General features: G+C 38.8%; 1 protein-coding gene across 1 annotated transcript in view; it reads right to left on the bottom strand.

Annotated features, from left to right (window-relative positions):
- Positions 1 to 14,320, bottom strand: part of COL25A1 (collagen type XXV alpha 1 chain) — a 299,366-nt gene that overhangs the window by 39,581 nt on the left and 245,465 nt on the right. The window contains exon 20 of the mRNA XM_031066491.1: positions 10,931 to 10,975. Coding sequence (XP_030922351.1) covers positions 10,931 to 10,975 — 45 coding nt within the window. The remainder of the gene's footprint in view (positions 1 to 10,930; positions 10,976 to 14,320) is intronic.

Below are 14,320 nucleotides of genomic sequence, written 5' to 3'. Positions count from 1 at the left end.
CTGTGTGACAAAGCAGTGACAAATGGAGATGGCACTGTTGTGATGTGTTGTGTCTCCTTTCAAGTCAGAAACTTGCAGTACCATAGTACTTTCCCTCCTCATTCTGACAGTAAAATACTTCAGTTCTCTGCACCCAGACAATTTCTTGGTCTGTGAACAGCTGGGAATAAGCCATAGCTCTCCTCATTCCCCCTCTGTTCTGCTCCCTTCCTTCCCCCCCTTCAATTGTACAAAGAGGACAGACAAACAGCAAGAATCAAGCAGAGTTGCAGCAGAAGCAGCACTGAGCAGTAGAGTAAGGCCATATTTTATTACCTATCTCCATGTCTAAAGAGAGACAATGCCAGATTAATAAGCCATATGCTTTCCTTCACAAACTCCCCTGAATAAGCCTTCCTGCTATTTAATCTTGCATTTTTTTCAGATATATTTGAACCAAGAAGATATATCCACAAGCTATTGTAAATTTTAAAATCAGTTATGTAACCCAATTAGTATTTATTTAATTAGCCTTTTTGCAATATCCCTAAACTTAATGACTAAAAATTACCCATCAAATGCCTTTTAAAATAGCTAAAAGACAGATAGATCATAATCCTGTAGTGATATCATTACTGACAATATACAGAGTCAGTACATACAAGCAGCTGAATAATATTTCTCTTCATCTCTTCCCCTCCTTAGAAATACAGGTATGCTGCACATGGAGAGCAAATTAGGAAGTATTCTTGCACATTCATCTGTGTTCTCATCAGCAATCCATCATTAACAGTTCAAAGCCAAAGAAATCTTCCCTGTGGTTATATCAAGGATGACAGCAAGCTCCCAGAGACCCCCATTTAGCTTATAAAAAAATACAAGTAATAATGAGCTTTCTCACATGAAGTTCCAGCTGGCTGTGATTCAAAATATGGTAAAGAAATAAACTGAGACAAACATGTCACAGAGAAGCTAGTGGGGTTTTCTTTTTGCTCTCATAAGAAAAAAACCCCTTGAGTTTATGTAAGTCTTTATATTAGTACACACCAGCAAGAGTAACATAAGGTTGTCACTGCAGATGGAAGCACTTTAATTACAGTAAATGAAGAACAATGCAGCTCTAATCATTTATTTTAGAATGAGAGGGTACTCAACAGCCCCATGTTGTTTTAATACTGAATTTGCCCGAGCTAATTTTTTGGCCAGCTTATTATGACTTCAGGCAGAAAATATACGCAGTGACTACATGATTCTTTTCAGTGGTAAGGCTTAGAAGTGTCACTCAAAGGTTGATGCAGTTTTTGAGTCAAATTCTTTTCTTTACTCAGGACTATACCAGTTGCACACTACAAGAAAACTTCTGGCCAAAGTCCAAGAAGCAGCCCCACCTTTCCCCAAAATCTCTAAAGAGAGAAGAAAAAGATGCTTTGGAAAAGCTAGTGGAATTGATAATGGTATAAGCTGGCAGCTTAATTAGCATAAGTAGAATACAGGTCTTATATGGCACAGAGCTTTAAAATGTTTTGAAATGTGGAGTGGAAGAAGTGGTGTGTCAGCAGAGAGCAGGAACTGACTGGGTGAGCAGCAGCTCTGCTGGGAAAGATGCACGAGTTACGGTGGATGCCAAGCTGAACATGATCCAACAGGGTATTCTTATCACACATGAAACAAACTGCAGTAGTTAAAACCTGGCTACATAAAGAAAAACATCCAATTCTCCCTCTATCCAGTGCTAGAGAGGATAAGTAGATTAAAAACCAGATCTGATTTGCCATCTGAACTAAGCTTCTAAGTAAAAAGACAACGTGTTTGAATAGTTTGAAACTAAGCCATGTCTCCTCTAACATTTCAAATCTCTTGAGTGTCTTTCTTATGCCACAGAATAAGGCATTAAGTAAAATGTTCATTCAGTATACTTCTGCATCCTGCCATAATATTGATGACTTCGTGCTTTATGCTATCTTCTATGCCACTCAGATAGCAAAAACCCAACCAAACGAAAAAGGAATCTATCAAAATTGGGACTGTAAGTGATGTGTGAAATGTAAACAAAACAGTTTCCTCTCAGTAAGGCATGGTGGTGTCCCAGTTATGCAAAGACAAGGGAAAGACCTTTGTGATTAGTCCATGACACAAAAAAGATTCCAGAGCTGTACAGGAATGTGGTTAGAAAATTAAGGCTTAAAGGCTTTAGCTTTTTTTGCAAATATATGACATATTTGATTTAGCTAGCACATAGCAGCAGGAAAGTAAGGGTAAAGGTTGGCTTCGGAGGGCACTGTGGTTTGACAACATTGCAGCTCTGGTGTTCACTGAAGCACCTCCTGTTCATAAGTCTCTTCTCTAAATGAACTCAGAATTTGTTCTAGCTACCGTGAAAGGCTGACAGGAATGCAAGGGATCAGAGTCACCAAGACTTGTAATACTTTTCCAAACATCTCACTACCACTTCTTTTAATAAAATCAATTAGAATGTACAGCAATCTTCTTTGCCTGCTAAAGCTGGGACAGGCAACACAAATCTGTAATACTGTAATCTGAAGTACAGTTTGGCAGCTGTATAGAAAGCCATCAGCAAATGATGAGTCTGTCACACATTTTAGTTTTTAGTTTAACCCTTTCATATAGTTAAGAAATCACTGCTTAGAAACCACCACATTGCACAAGATGTCAACAAGGCATATTTCAGCATTCAAACTTCATCCACTGTTAGACTTAGAGCAATTTGTATTAATCACAACACGGGAAACTTGGTTAATAAAGAAAACAAACAACAAGCTTGTGAATTTCTTCCAGTCTACAGAAGTGATGTGTTATGATATTAAGAATAATTTTTAGTGTCTTTATGTGTTAATATTTTTAGAGACTACCCCCATGCATGCTCATTTTCATTCTCAAATATTTGCTGACTGTGGAAATACTGAATGTGGTCAGTTAACAAATTATATACTACCATTTACAAACATTGTTAATGTTCATTTTCACCTCTTATAACAGTCTGAAGCAGAAAAAAGCCCTATAATGCTGTAAACCTGGTGCAATGTGAGCAGAATCAGAATTTAATATTAAAAAGTCACCTTGTTATTTACTTCCTAGGATAGTCAGATTTTTATGAGGGTTATTATCTAGACATAATTAGAACTGGTTTTCATGATGATCAAAGCTTTCATGGGCTGAAGCAGAGGCTAGCTTTGATACTAGAGGTTAACCCTAAGAACCACTTTAGTTCACTCTCACTGTCAGCTTTAAGTTTTACAGAACCCATAATGCCTAAAACTTGGACTTTTGCTTAAAAAAGGTACAGCAGTTGAAATAACATTCTCACTGCTGGTTTCTGTTTTAAACATCACTAATTTGGCAAATGTTTATTAACAGTGTAGTCCTAATACCATATTTGGTCAGAATTAGCCCCTATTGCACAGCTGGGACACACATCACCATCATTATTTGAAACTTTGTTCTCACAGACACACTTATTCCTCTCCCAGTGCCTGAAATACAAAGCTTTATGCTGATGCAAGCAAACAGCAGAGAACAGCAGTTGTTGGGTACAGTTTTCCCACAGAAGTTTCTTCCTCCTTTAATCACTCTCCTAATGACTATACAACACATTTTCACATCCAGATCAATGAATTCCTAAAAAAGAAACCTGTGCTGCAGGAAGACATCCAAACCACAACTTTCCTATAACAATGAAACAAATTCTCTTCCATTTCATTTCTGAAATTACCATCCTACTTGTAAGTGCCATGCTTACCTTACTATATTCCAGCTACATCAGATTATTACAGTATTTTCTCTATGCTACAGAAATCTGACTAAACCAACCCTTAGACCAAGAATTTGAAAGGAGAATGTAATTTTAAGCCTTATTCTTATCTAGTGCTATGCACTAGAACTACCCAGAGAAATTGAAATGTCTAACTCTGACCTTTATTACATTGTTCACTGGTCCTGAATGACTTTGTTCAATGTTGGCCCCATTGCCAACACCACAGAAGTTCTGTGCCTCCTGGGCTGACTGGCAGGTCTGCCACAAGGCAGGACACACACACAAACATCTCTCCCTGGTATTCTCTTGGAAATCCAAATGTACCAAGGTCAAGACTCCTGTGTGCACACCTCTGAGTTGGCAAACCACACCAAAGCATCCTGAATTTCTGTGGAGGACTCCAGAAAGGGGGATGCACCTCATCTTTTCCATTAACAGAAAACCTAGCAGTGTGAGATGGAGGAAAACCACAACCATGCTTGAACACACAGCTTTGGACAGGCTTGGAGATTCTAAACTCCTCTCTGCAAGTCTAGTGGACCTCCAGAATTCCTGTCTAGCATGGACCAGCACACAAATTCTTCAAGAGTCACAAAATTTGGGAGACCCCAAGTTCCTTTCTGATGTGGAAGGGTCCTCATTTCAATAACATCAAGAGACCAGTGACTGTCTTCAGTGTTACCCTGGCTCACTGATGAGCATATTAAAAACAAAAACAGTATGATGTTTCTTTGCCTAAACACTAAACATTTGCCTCTCCTTGCCTAACACTACCAAAAGAATCCTGCAAAGATGGGGATATCTATCTATAGAAGAGATATCAAAAAAGACCCAAAACCCAGATGCAAGACAATTTGAAGAACAGCTATGAAGTTGTAATAAATTTGATTTGGTTCATGGGTACCTGTGCTGATTTTCTGTAAGTTGCCATCTGCTGTCCTAAAAGACTTTGTTTTTGAGGTTGCTATCTAACCAGAACACTGCAACTCCTCCACTCTAGAAAGGAGTGAGGGCCAAATTCTCAGGATCCTGTAGCACAGCAATCCATGGTGGTCTACAGAGCTGCACTTGCTCATGCCCTCCCTCTGTGTGCAGCACTTAGCTCCAGTGAAGCAATTTCTCAGAAACTCAGCTGGCCTTAGACTACACAAGTCAGAGACTACTTTGTCACTGTGAAGGGCATTAGGGGGACTTTATATATATAGCCTGACGTCCATGGGAATTTTCCTCTCAGGATGCCTACAGTATTCAGCTCCTAAGAAGGAAATGAACAAGGTACAAGGAAATCTGATTAAAAAAAGTAACCCTAACCCCATTTCATAACGTCTTTCTTAAGGCCTTTCATATCACTTTAGAATTGGCTCCAGAAACTGCCAGTTAAAACAGGTTGTCTGGCTCACTCATCACATTTGAAACAATATCTTTACTCCCTAATCATTCTCTAAACTTAGAAAAACAATTGTGGTTTAGAATTTCCAAAAGCGTATTTAGACTTTATGATTCATTTGGAGTTAGGAAAGTAAAACCTGGCTAAACAACCTGGCTGAAACCCTGAGGTTTTACAACAAGCCTCATTTTGTATGACATATATTGCTTTTTAGTGAGCCTAATTTTCTTCCTGCTTTTAAGTCCTGTCTCCCTAGAAAGTATGTTGCTTTGGGAGAGTGCTATCAGAAACAGCAATGATTCTGATTAATCCTGCATTCATTAATCATATAAGGGACTTCTTACTTTAAGGCTAATTATAATCCAAGTCAGCATGGTAACTATTTTTAAGGATAGAATAAAAACACTTGTTGTAATGAGCACCTAATTTTTAATTCTTTTCTATGACCAAACTGCTAAATGATGAAGAGTTTGTCCCCAAATTGTTTCTGTTGAAAAAGACTTACAGGACAAATCTAAGGAATTTTGTTGCTTTTGAAAGCTAAGGAGCTTTACTGCATGCCTTATTTCTGACCTTATAAAAATTTGTATTTGAGAAATCATTTCAGATTACTGATGTCAAGTCTTCTTTGTGGATGACAAAATACTTGATTTCTGAATACTGTAGGGTGTTGGATTCTGACTTCATTAAACTGTTTCCAAAATTTTTGATCGGCATTTTTTTTGGTACAATGAAAAATTAAGGTATGTTATAAAACATATGCTGTGAAGCAGTTCTTATAAACTCAGTCTTCCAACTATTAATAGCTTTAGAGGAAACAACATTCTGTGTTTCAGTTCCTTATGTTTTAGTTCTTTCCAGAACAGAAAATAAGAGATTTGGAGGATATAGTTTGGGAGAAATCAAAAAGAACTCGAAGAATTTATCTAGATCTTACACCCAAGTAAGCACCCCTGACTCACGCAAGCCATCCAATGTTAATGATGATTTTGTTTTCTGGCCTCGATCCTCAAAATCAGTTCCTGGAAATTCAATGTCTACGCCATGCAATTGATTACTGCCATAATATATGGAAAGCAGACAGCTAGGAATCAATGAACAAAGCTAGATATGTGATATACAGATATATGTTTGTATACCTACTACCATTATGGAAAGCGAATACTCAATTGCACAGTTTTGTAATGTATTTTACCTACCAATGCACAGAGACACTTCTGAAACCCAGCCCACCAAAGGTGGGTACTAAGTCCTGTTTTTTAGACCAGTACCCATTTACACCCAGAACCTGCAGAGAGGGGAAGAGAGAGAGAGAAGTAGAGAGACAGAAACACCCTGCAGGTTTACTGTTAACGCTATCAAGGGATAAAAACAGGAAGAAGAGTGGAAATACAGAAAAGGAAAAATGCATTAGGAAAATTAGAAAAAGAACAGCCTTCCTAAGAACTTCTGGGAGAAAAGGAGAATTTACCAAACTTTCCTGTAGGCTGTAAAGGGCATTGACTCCAAACCAAAAAGCTTAGAACTACCATTCACTTGAGATTTCCTTTCATTTTGCTGCCAGATGGTAAGAGCAGCACTTAAACACATAAGCTTCAACAACAGTTGCTCTCTTTTCTACAAGAATTTAAACAGGAGACTAACTTCTATGCATCCAGCTGGAAAATTCTCTCTCATTTCCTCCGAAATGTCTCTTTTCTAACAGAAAAGGGTGAAAATAGTATCAAGTCTTTTAGACCTTAAAAAAATACATTCTGTGGAGCAGAGAGTTGTTTACTCTTTAGAGGATAAGATCTCTGAGTAGGTATAGATAAATAAGAAATTTAGATACAGAAAAAATTAGAACCACTTTTGCTTTCATAGAAAGAAAAATAAAAGGATATAAAATTGATCCAAATTCCCATATCTTTATCCAGGTTTTTCTGAGACCTTGCTCAGGCACAGTCCCAGGAAAGTCAATCCAAAATAATTGTACAGAAAGATGCAAGACACTGCATACTGGCAAGTCTATTGAATCAGCCACTTCCACTGAATTTCAAAACACAGACAGCTTTCCATACTTCCCAAAAGCAGAAGGGCTAAGCAGCCTTTCTCTTCTCACATGAAACCACTCAAAGGTGAACACAATAAAATAAAAATTTATCTGTACTTGTAAGCTTTGGTTCAGTATTTGCTTTAACATCTGAGTGACAAATGCCAGAAATACTATAGAAAATCTACATCCTGCAAAAGGTGCTGTTACTGAGAAGAGGCTTGTGTTTTGAGAAGGCTTCTCACTGCAGTGAAGAAATTGAGGACTGTACAGGCCAAATTCCAGAAAATGCAGTGCAACAGATTTGAGAGGTCTGACATTACAGTGAATGAGGGCACGCATGATTTCCAGCACAGTAAGCAAGTGCTGCTTTGTAAGTATCTTCCTGAAAAAGTTATGAGGTAAAACAGATATATGAAGTTTGTGTTTCACAGACAGGCTTCTGTGTCTGCTTGGCATCAGTTGGGGGATAGTAAAGCGATGAGTTAACATTCTGAGTTTAGGTGGAACACATTCAGGGCTCATTAAGTTTCTAGCCATTCCTAAACAGCAACAGGTGCTTGAGAACATTTCTCCAGCATGTCATAGACAGCCTCTGCACTGTCTTGGAAATAACTGAGTGCACTTGTGTTTCCTCCATGGCATCAACTGACAAAGGAGGAGAGAACGAAAAGGAACAGGAAACACTCCCAAAACATCCGCATGTGCCTGGTGAATGGGTCTAGAAAGGTAAGTAATAAAAGACCCTGCTGTATACCCTGAATTCAGATGTGATACTTGCATGTCTGTCCAATGTTGCCACTCATTCAGACTGCAGTATCACATTCAGCCAAGTCCTTACAGGCTCCCAGGAACCTTGATTAATTAACTGAAATGGCATTATAAGAAGCTGAAAGTTTCTCAGTGATTAGTGTTCCTTAATCCTTTACATATGTTGAAGTACAGAGGACTGAATGTCTTGCGAAGCTTGTTCAACCATGGGAAGAAAGATGAGTTGTAGCTGGAGAGACTGCCTGGCACAGCATTTGCGCTAGCACAGGTTGGTTTAGCTTTTGTGAAGAGTGCTGTGCATGTGCACAATTACCTAAAACACTTCATAATACAGCCTGCCACTGTCGAGAAACATGCACAAGGAAGCAATTTTAAGTTCAACTACCAGATTTAAGTAAAACAGGACTTAATATTTAAGAACTACATCCAGGAATTTTCAATGCGTACAATAAATCTGTATCTTGATCTTTTTCTTACCTCTCTCAAAGTCTGGAAAAAGCCTGAAAAATCTCTGCCAAAAGCTACTGGGCTGGCACACAAATGCAAGAGAATGAGAGTGCATTTAGAACACTAATCTGTTTGTTAGGAAAAATTTTCCTTATGGAAACTTAACTTTTGTAACAAGTTCTTAGATGTTGCAATGACACTGTGAGAGGTTTCTGCTAGGTCTTTGATGTTATACTACTACTGCATATCACTTAGTTTTATAAAGTCCACATGAGAACAGAACCCAGAAAAAATTGTAACAAACAATAAGCATCATTCCAGAAGGAAGAAAAAAACCCAAAAAAACAAAAAGAAAAAAGAAGTCACTGCTCCAAGGAAGATTCCTCTTGGTTTTGCACAAGATGACAGCACCAACTGATTCCACGTCCAGACAATTGCGTTTCCTCCATGCTCAAGTTTCTCATCCTGTCACTGCTATTTCAAAGTAGCTTTTGATCAACACCAGATCACTGGAAATTTGCTTCTCTATGAGATAACAATGTTGTTGTTTTTGGAAATCCACGTAATGATCTTACCATCATGGTGCATATATCTTTGCTAAAAGGGAGGTTGAGAAAAGGGGGGAAAGGGAAACTCCTTCTTTACCTTTGCTGATGAGTGCCCACATTCCTAACTCCAGCCATTCCGCTACCACTTCTCATGCCACAGACATAGCCTCAGGGACTCAGAAGAATCTAGGGGGTTTTTTACTACAGATTGCTTAATAAAAGAGAGCTTACAAATGCCTTGAAATGAACAGCAACCATCCTGCAAGTCTGATGTGATGAGCTACACTTTGCTCTGTCCTGTGCACATTCTGCTTCCTTGTCACCATCCAGGTTTCAGGACAATGCAGAATTGCACTCGATTGAATTTCTTCACTGGAACACCACCAGTCTCCCTCTGGACTGGATTTTAAACAGGAGAAAGTATTTTCCCAAATGATTAATATTTGACCAAATTATTCCATTTTGCTCTGCAGGCAACTGTACTGTTTTTCCACTGTATCCACTGAATTTGGAAACAAATTTTCACTGGGCAAAACTCCCACACTTCATTCGTTTTTCACTTCACATTTTATCTTTCAGGTGATTCTGAAAGCTGCACTTCTGAGCCGTTCTCACTGCCAACAAATAATTTTCCCAGAGCAGCCACTCAGATGTAGACTTTTTTATTTACTGGTTATATGCATGGACATGTGGTCTGCATGAACATGGGAACCCCAAAGCCCAGCCACAGCTCCAGTTGCTTTTGGCAGGTGTCCCTGGGATGAGTGCCTCAGGCAAGTGCCCCACTGACCTCCATCTGAGCTACCTCTTTGCTCACTGTTAAAGTAAACAGAATAGGGATTGCTGCCAAAGGCACTAATAAAAATAGTTCAATCACACAAAACTTCTCCTGCATGATCTTCGCTACTCAGTACAGAGTTTGTTCTTGCAGAAAATGAACAACTTCCACAGGAACTATATTTTAAGCTGCTACAACACACAAAATTTAATATGCACATTCAATTTTTTCCCATAGTTCACTAGTAACACAGAAGGGACATTATGGTTCAATACTGTGGCAATTCACAGGTCCCTTGAGAAAATCACTGCAAATGTTACATTCCATGAGATAAATCCTGAATCCTACCACAATGGACAAGAGTTTGGCCTCTGAATTATCTTCCTCATTAGGGGGAAATACTATAAACTTTCTCCTTGAGACATACACAAGGCCATACTGGAATGCAAAGAAAATGTTTCCAAGAGATTTTGTTTTCTGAAAGCACAGTCTTTGACACAAAGAAAAAGTGGCCATTCTGATCTGTACTCAGGATATGTGAATTGGCTCACTCTGTGCAGAATTACACAGTTACAGCTCAAACTGAGCAAGTCTCTGCAGATCCTAATGCAACCACTTATGCTAGAACTAAACCAGCTATGTGTCTTTTGTATCAACTTACCTAAAGATTCCAGACAAACTGGAAGCCAGGGACTAAACCAGGTATTGTGTCAGGGACTGTAGCTAATACTGAAGAGAGTATTATTAAAACATTTTGACTTGTCAGTGCCTGGGTAATGGAGCACAGAGTATTTCTGTCAACAGAGCCAGGTCTGCACTGCCTGTGTATAATTAATGCAGCTCTCTGGCTGGAGGTTTGGTTAATTCAGTAGAATATTGCTACTGGAAAGCACATATAGAAGTGGAAACCAACTAAAACTTTGATGACAAGACTTTTCCATTAAAGAAAAAAGAATAAAGAACCTCTAGTATTTTTGTTTTTTAAAAGAAATAACTAGAATGTTCTGCCTCACATTTTAATGTAAGATATACTGTTTGCCTACTCATAGACACTTAACCAATTTTCCACGTGAGAACTTGCTGTAAAAAACCCCAGTTTAATCCCAGATACACAGAAAAGGATATAACACAATACAAGTCCATTTGAGTCACATTCTTGCATTTCCCCCCTCTTTGTGGTATTCCCACCCAGTACAACAGGTACTACAGTATTTACCTTTATTCCAGGGAGTCCAGGAAGCCCAGGAAGGCCTGGTTCACCCTACATAGGAAAATTACATAACATTACAGACATTATCCAGTTAGGGTCACTATCCATTGAACAGCCCTGTAAATTCTGCAGGAAGATAAAAGAGCATGAATGATTGCTAGTCAGCTCCAGCAAGATAGTTTTTTTTCAGAACGAGTGACTTAAATGTACAATTAGTAAGAGTCATGTTAAGGACTTAGATATCTTCTGGGAACCTTCAATGTGAAGATGACACACAGGGCTGAAAATCCATGTCAGGAAATCCAAATATGAATTCACATTAGACTTCAGCAATAGAGAAGAAAACAAGCAGCACTGGTTCATTTTACTGCCATTTAAGTTCCATACCTATGACAGATGTTTAATTCTGTTCCATTTTCAACTCTGAGCTAGATACTGTGCTGTGTGACCCTCTGATTTACCTACAAAGCCATTCAGAAGAGCTTGGATTAAACTGCACAATTCAAGCAGGACTGCCTAATTATAACTGGGCCATCAGTTTTATAGAGCTATCCACAGCATCATTTCAGAGCTTGTTCTTTATCTGTGAACATACACAGTGTCATGAAGGATAGTGGGAATGTAACCTTTTACTGCTTTACCCAGAAAAACCTTGCTTATTTAAAATTGCAATGGAAAGACCTATAGAACTCTATTTGCAAGGTAATTTCGTAACAAGCATTGAAAACTGAATGCATTAATTTTGGAAATAGTCTAAGACAAGAATGACAACATTGGCACAAATGGTCATTTTGAGCTATCAGCTAAATGAAAAGATGTTGTCTAGGGAAATAAAGATGGTGAACAGTAAAAAAAAAAAGCAATAACATGTGAATAAAACATTATTTTAAAAGCTGGGGATTTTATTTTAACACAGAGATGGATTCTAACCAGCACCTTGGATCTGAATATTCCCTGAACTTTCTGGAAGCTCAGGTTTGAACTCTGAAGCCAACTTTTACCTTTATAATGAACTGAACTATATTCCAGACTTTTTTACACTCATGAGCTTTACACAAATCCAGACTTCAACTCTGCGGTTTGGGCTGATACCTCCAGGTTGTGCTATTAAAATATTTTATGTACACCCAGGCTTACATCCATATACCCACACACACTTGTGTAGACACACACAAACATAAACACACCTACACATATTGCAGGTGTCCATCCAACTGCACTACCCACAGACACTTCTTTGAGGCAGAGATATTACACAGACTTGGAACACTCAAAATTACACTCTGCCACAAAATGAAAAACACAATAGAAGGGCTGCAAATCACTTCACCAAATGGAATGATTCTTAAGTGGTATAGAAGGATCTGATAAAAGCTTCTTCGTCTGTTTTAGTTTCTCCCAAGTTCTAACTGTTCAAATTGCCTAAAAGCGCAGGAAAGATTCCAGTCTCAAAATATGAACTATAAAATCAGATGAAAGAATAAAGGCTAGGATGCCATTTTCAATAGACACTTTTTGGAATGGTGACTATCACTTTCTAAAGCAGAAAATGGGCTCCTGCTCTTGCAAAAGAATAATGCTTCACTAAACTAACAAAATTTTAACTCCAAACCCGTACTCTGTCTTTCCACTTTTTGCATGAGAAGCCATACATAAAGCACTACGACCATCAACTTTACCCACCTAATTGTGGAAGCACTAAATTTCACTAGCAAGCACAGAACTGGAATATTTATATTGATATTATATTAGTGTTGCTGCAGTAGGTTACTCTTTAGCCTTGGGACAGAGCTAACCCCCACACACTCACACATAATAAGCAGAAAGGATCCACCAAAGGCAGTTCAGAGCCACAGTAATCTAAAACAATTAAAATGCCCCTAAAAGATTCATCTGTATGAAAAACAATGAAATCAATCATTATTTCTTAATTACAGCTAGCATTATAGACGAATGCAGAATATTTACTTTTTTGCACCTTTCCTAATATAAAGATTGTGAGTATGATTTATGAGAAGAATAACTCTTAAAGAAACCAAGGCTGTATACTAACTCTATTACACAATGGCAGAGCAGGTCATTCTGTCAGCCCAGCACACAATGTGGCCCAAACAGCCTTGTCAGACTGCTGAAATATTGTCACATTTCATTTCATGCAAATAGAGTTTGGGTGTGCAGCTCAACATATATTTGTCCTTAGAAGATGGATAAGGGACAACTAGAAGAAGATAAAAGGGAAAATATAAGAAAGAAAAGAAGACAGAGGAAGGAAATATGAATGGAACACAGAGGGAGAAAAGCATTGAGATGATGTAGATGGCAGAGACCTGCCTCCAACTGGAAAAAGAGACTCCCACAACCTCTGGTGGTGTGGAAAAGTCCCTGCTGAGCAGGGGTGCAGGGCAGCAGACATGGGGCACCTGGCTGGAGGAGGCACACTGACTGGGCATGTTGTGGGAGCTGATGGTTGGGGCTGGGACAGGAGTTGTGACACACTACAGGAAATCATGGGGTGAATGGAAGGAAGACACTAAGCCCCCCTCTGGTGTCAAAAAGAAGGGGCGAATATAGAAAGTCTGAACTGCATACCTCTCACTCATCCATGTTGCTTGGATCAGATCAAATCTGAGTGCCTGAGACTGACAACCAGGAGCCTGCTGATAAATCACTGCTAGTTTTGCCTCCATGGCAGCCATTTAATGAGAGTCTGAATCTCCACAGGCACTTAAGTCCATTTTCTAGTTTATTAGCCAAGCAAAGCACACGCTGCAGAATGCAAACACTGAATGATTCTGTGGATTAGATAGCTTTAAACTACTTTGATTACCTTTCCTAATTAAAACTGCGCTTTACTAAGGAACTGCATTTGCAACCATAATAGTCTTATTTAGTCTCTGATGAGAGTTATCATTTCTTAAATAAAAATACTTAATTTGTTATTTATTTCTTATTTATATGTGGCTTGGGGTTTTGCTTAGTCACCAAAGTATCTTGAGTATTAGAAAATGGTTGTCTTTTCATCCACAATATAGAATTTTAGCTCTTGACTGTCTGTCTGAAATATCTCAACTGGCAGAAAGATTCTGTTCGACTCTGCCAGCAGTGTGCAGTGGAAAATTTTCCAAGTTTTACGAGGCAAGAACAGTGCCAATGGCTCCAGAGGGAAACCAAATGTTGCAATGCACAAATCCAGGTCTCTCATTGTCTCTTTGCTCTCCCTGCAGGACCTGCCCCCTACTCTCAGGAAAAGGCAGCTGAAGGCACAGCATTTGCTGTGTTTGATGTACTGTGCATTCAAAGAGCACATTCCCCAGCTTCACAGGGCCTCGTGCAGTACAGCTATTGTAACTCCTGCAGGACCTTTCCTTGCAGAAGCAGCCTCAGCCACACAGCACC

Source organism: Geospiza fortis, unplaced genomic scaffold (genome assembly GCF_000277835.1).
Source record: "Geospiza fortis unplaced genomic scaffold, GeoFor_1.0 scaffold11, whole genome shotgun sequence".
In the NCBI taxonomy this organism is placed as follows: domain Eukaryota; kingdom Metazoa; phylum Chordata; class Aves; order Passeriformes; family Thraupidae; genus Geospiza; species Geospiza fortis.
Note: the sequence above shows the minus strand (reverse complement) of the source record. Positions and strands in the feature narration are given on the sequence as shown.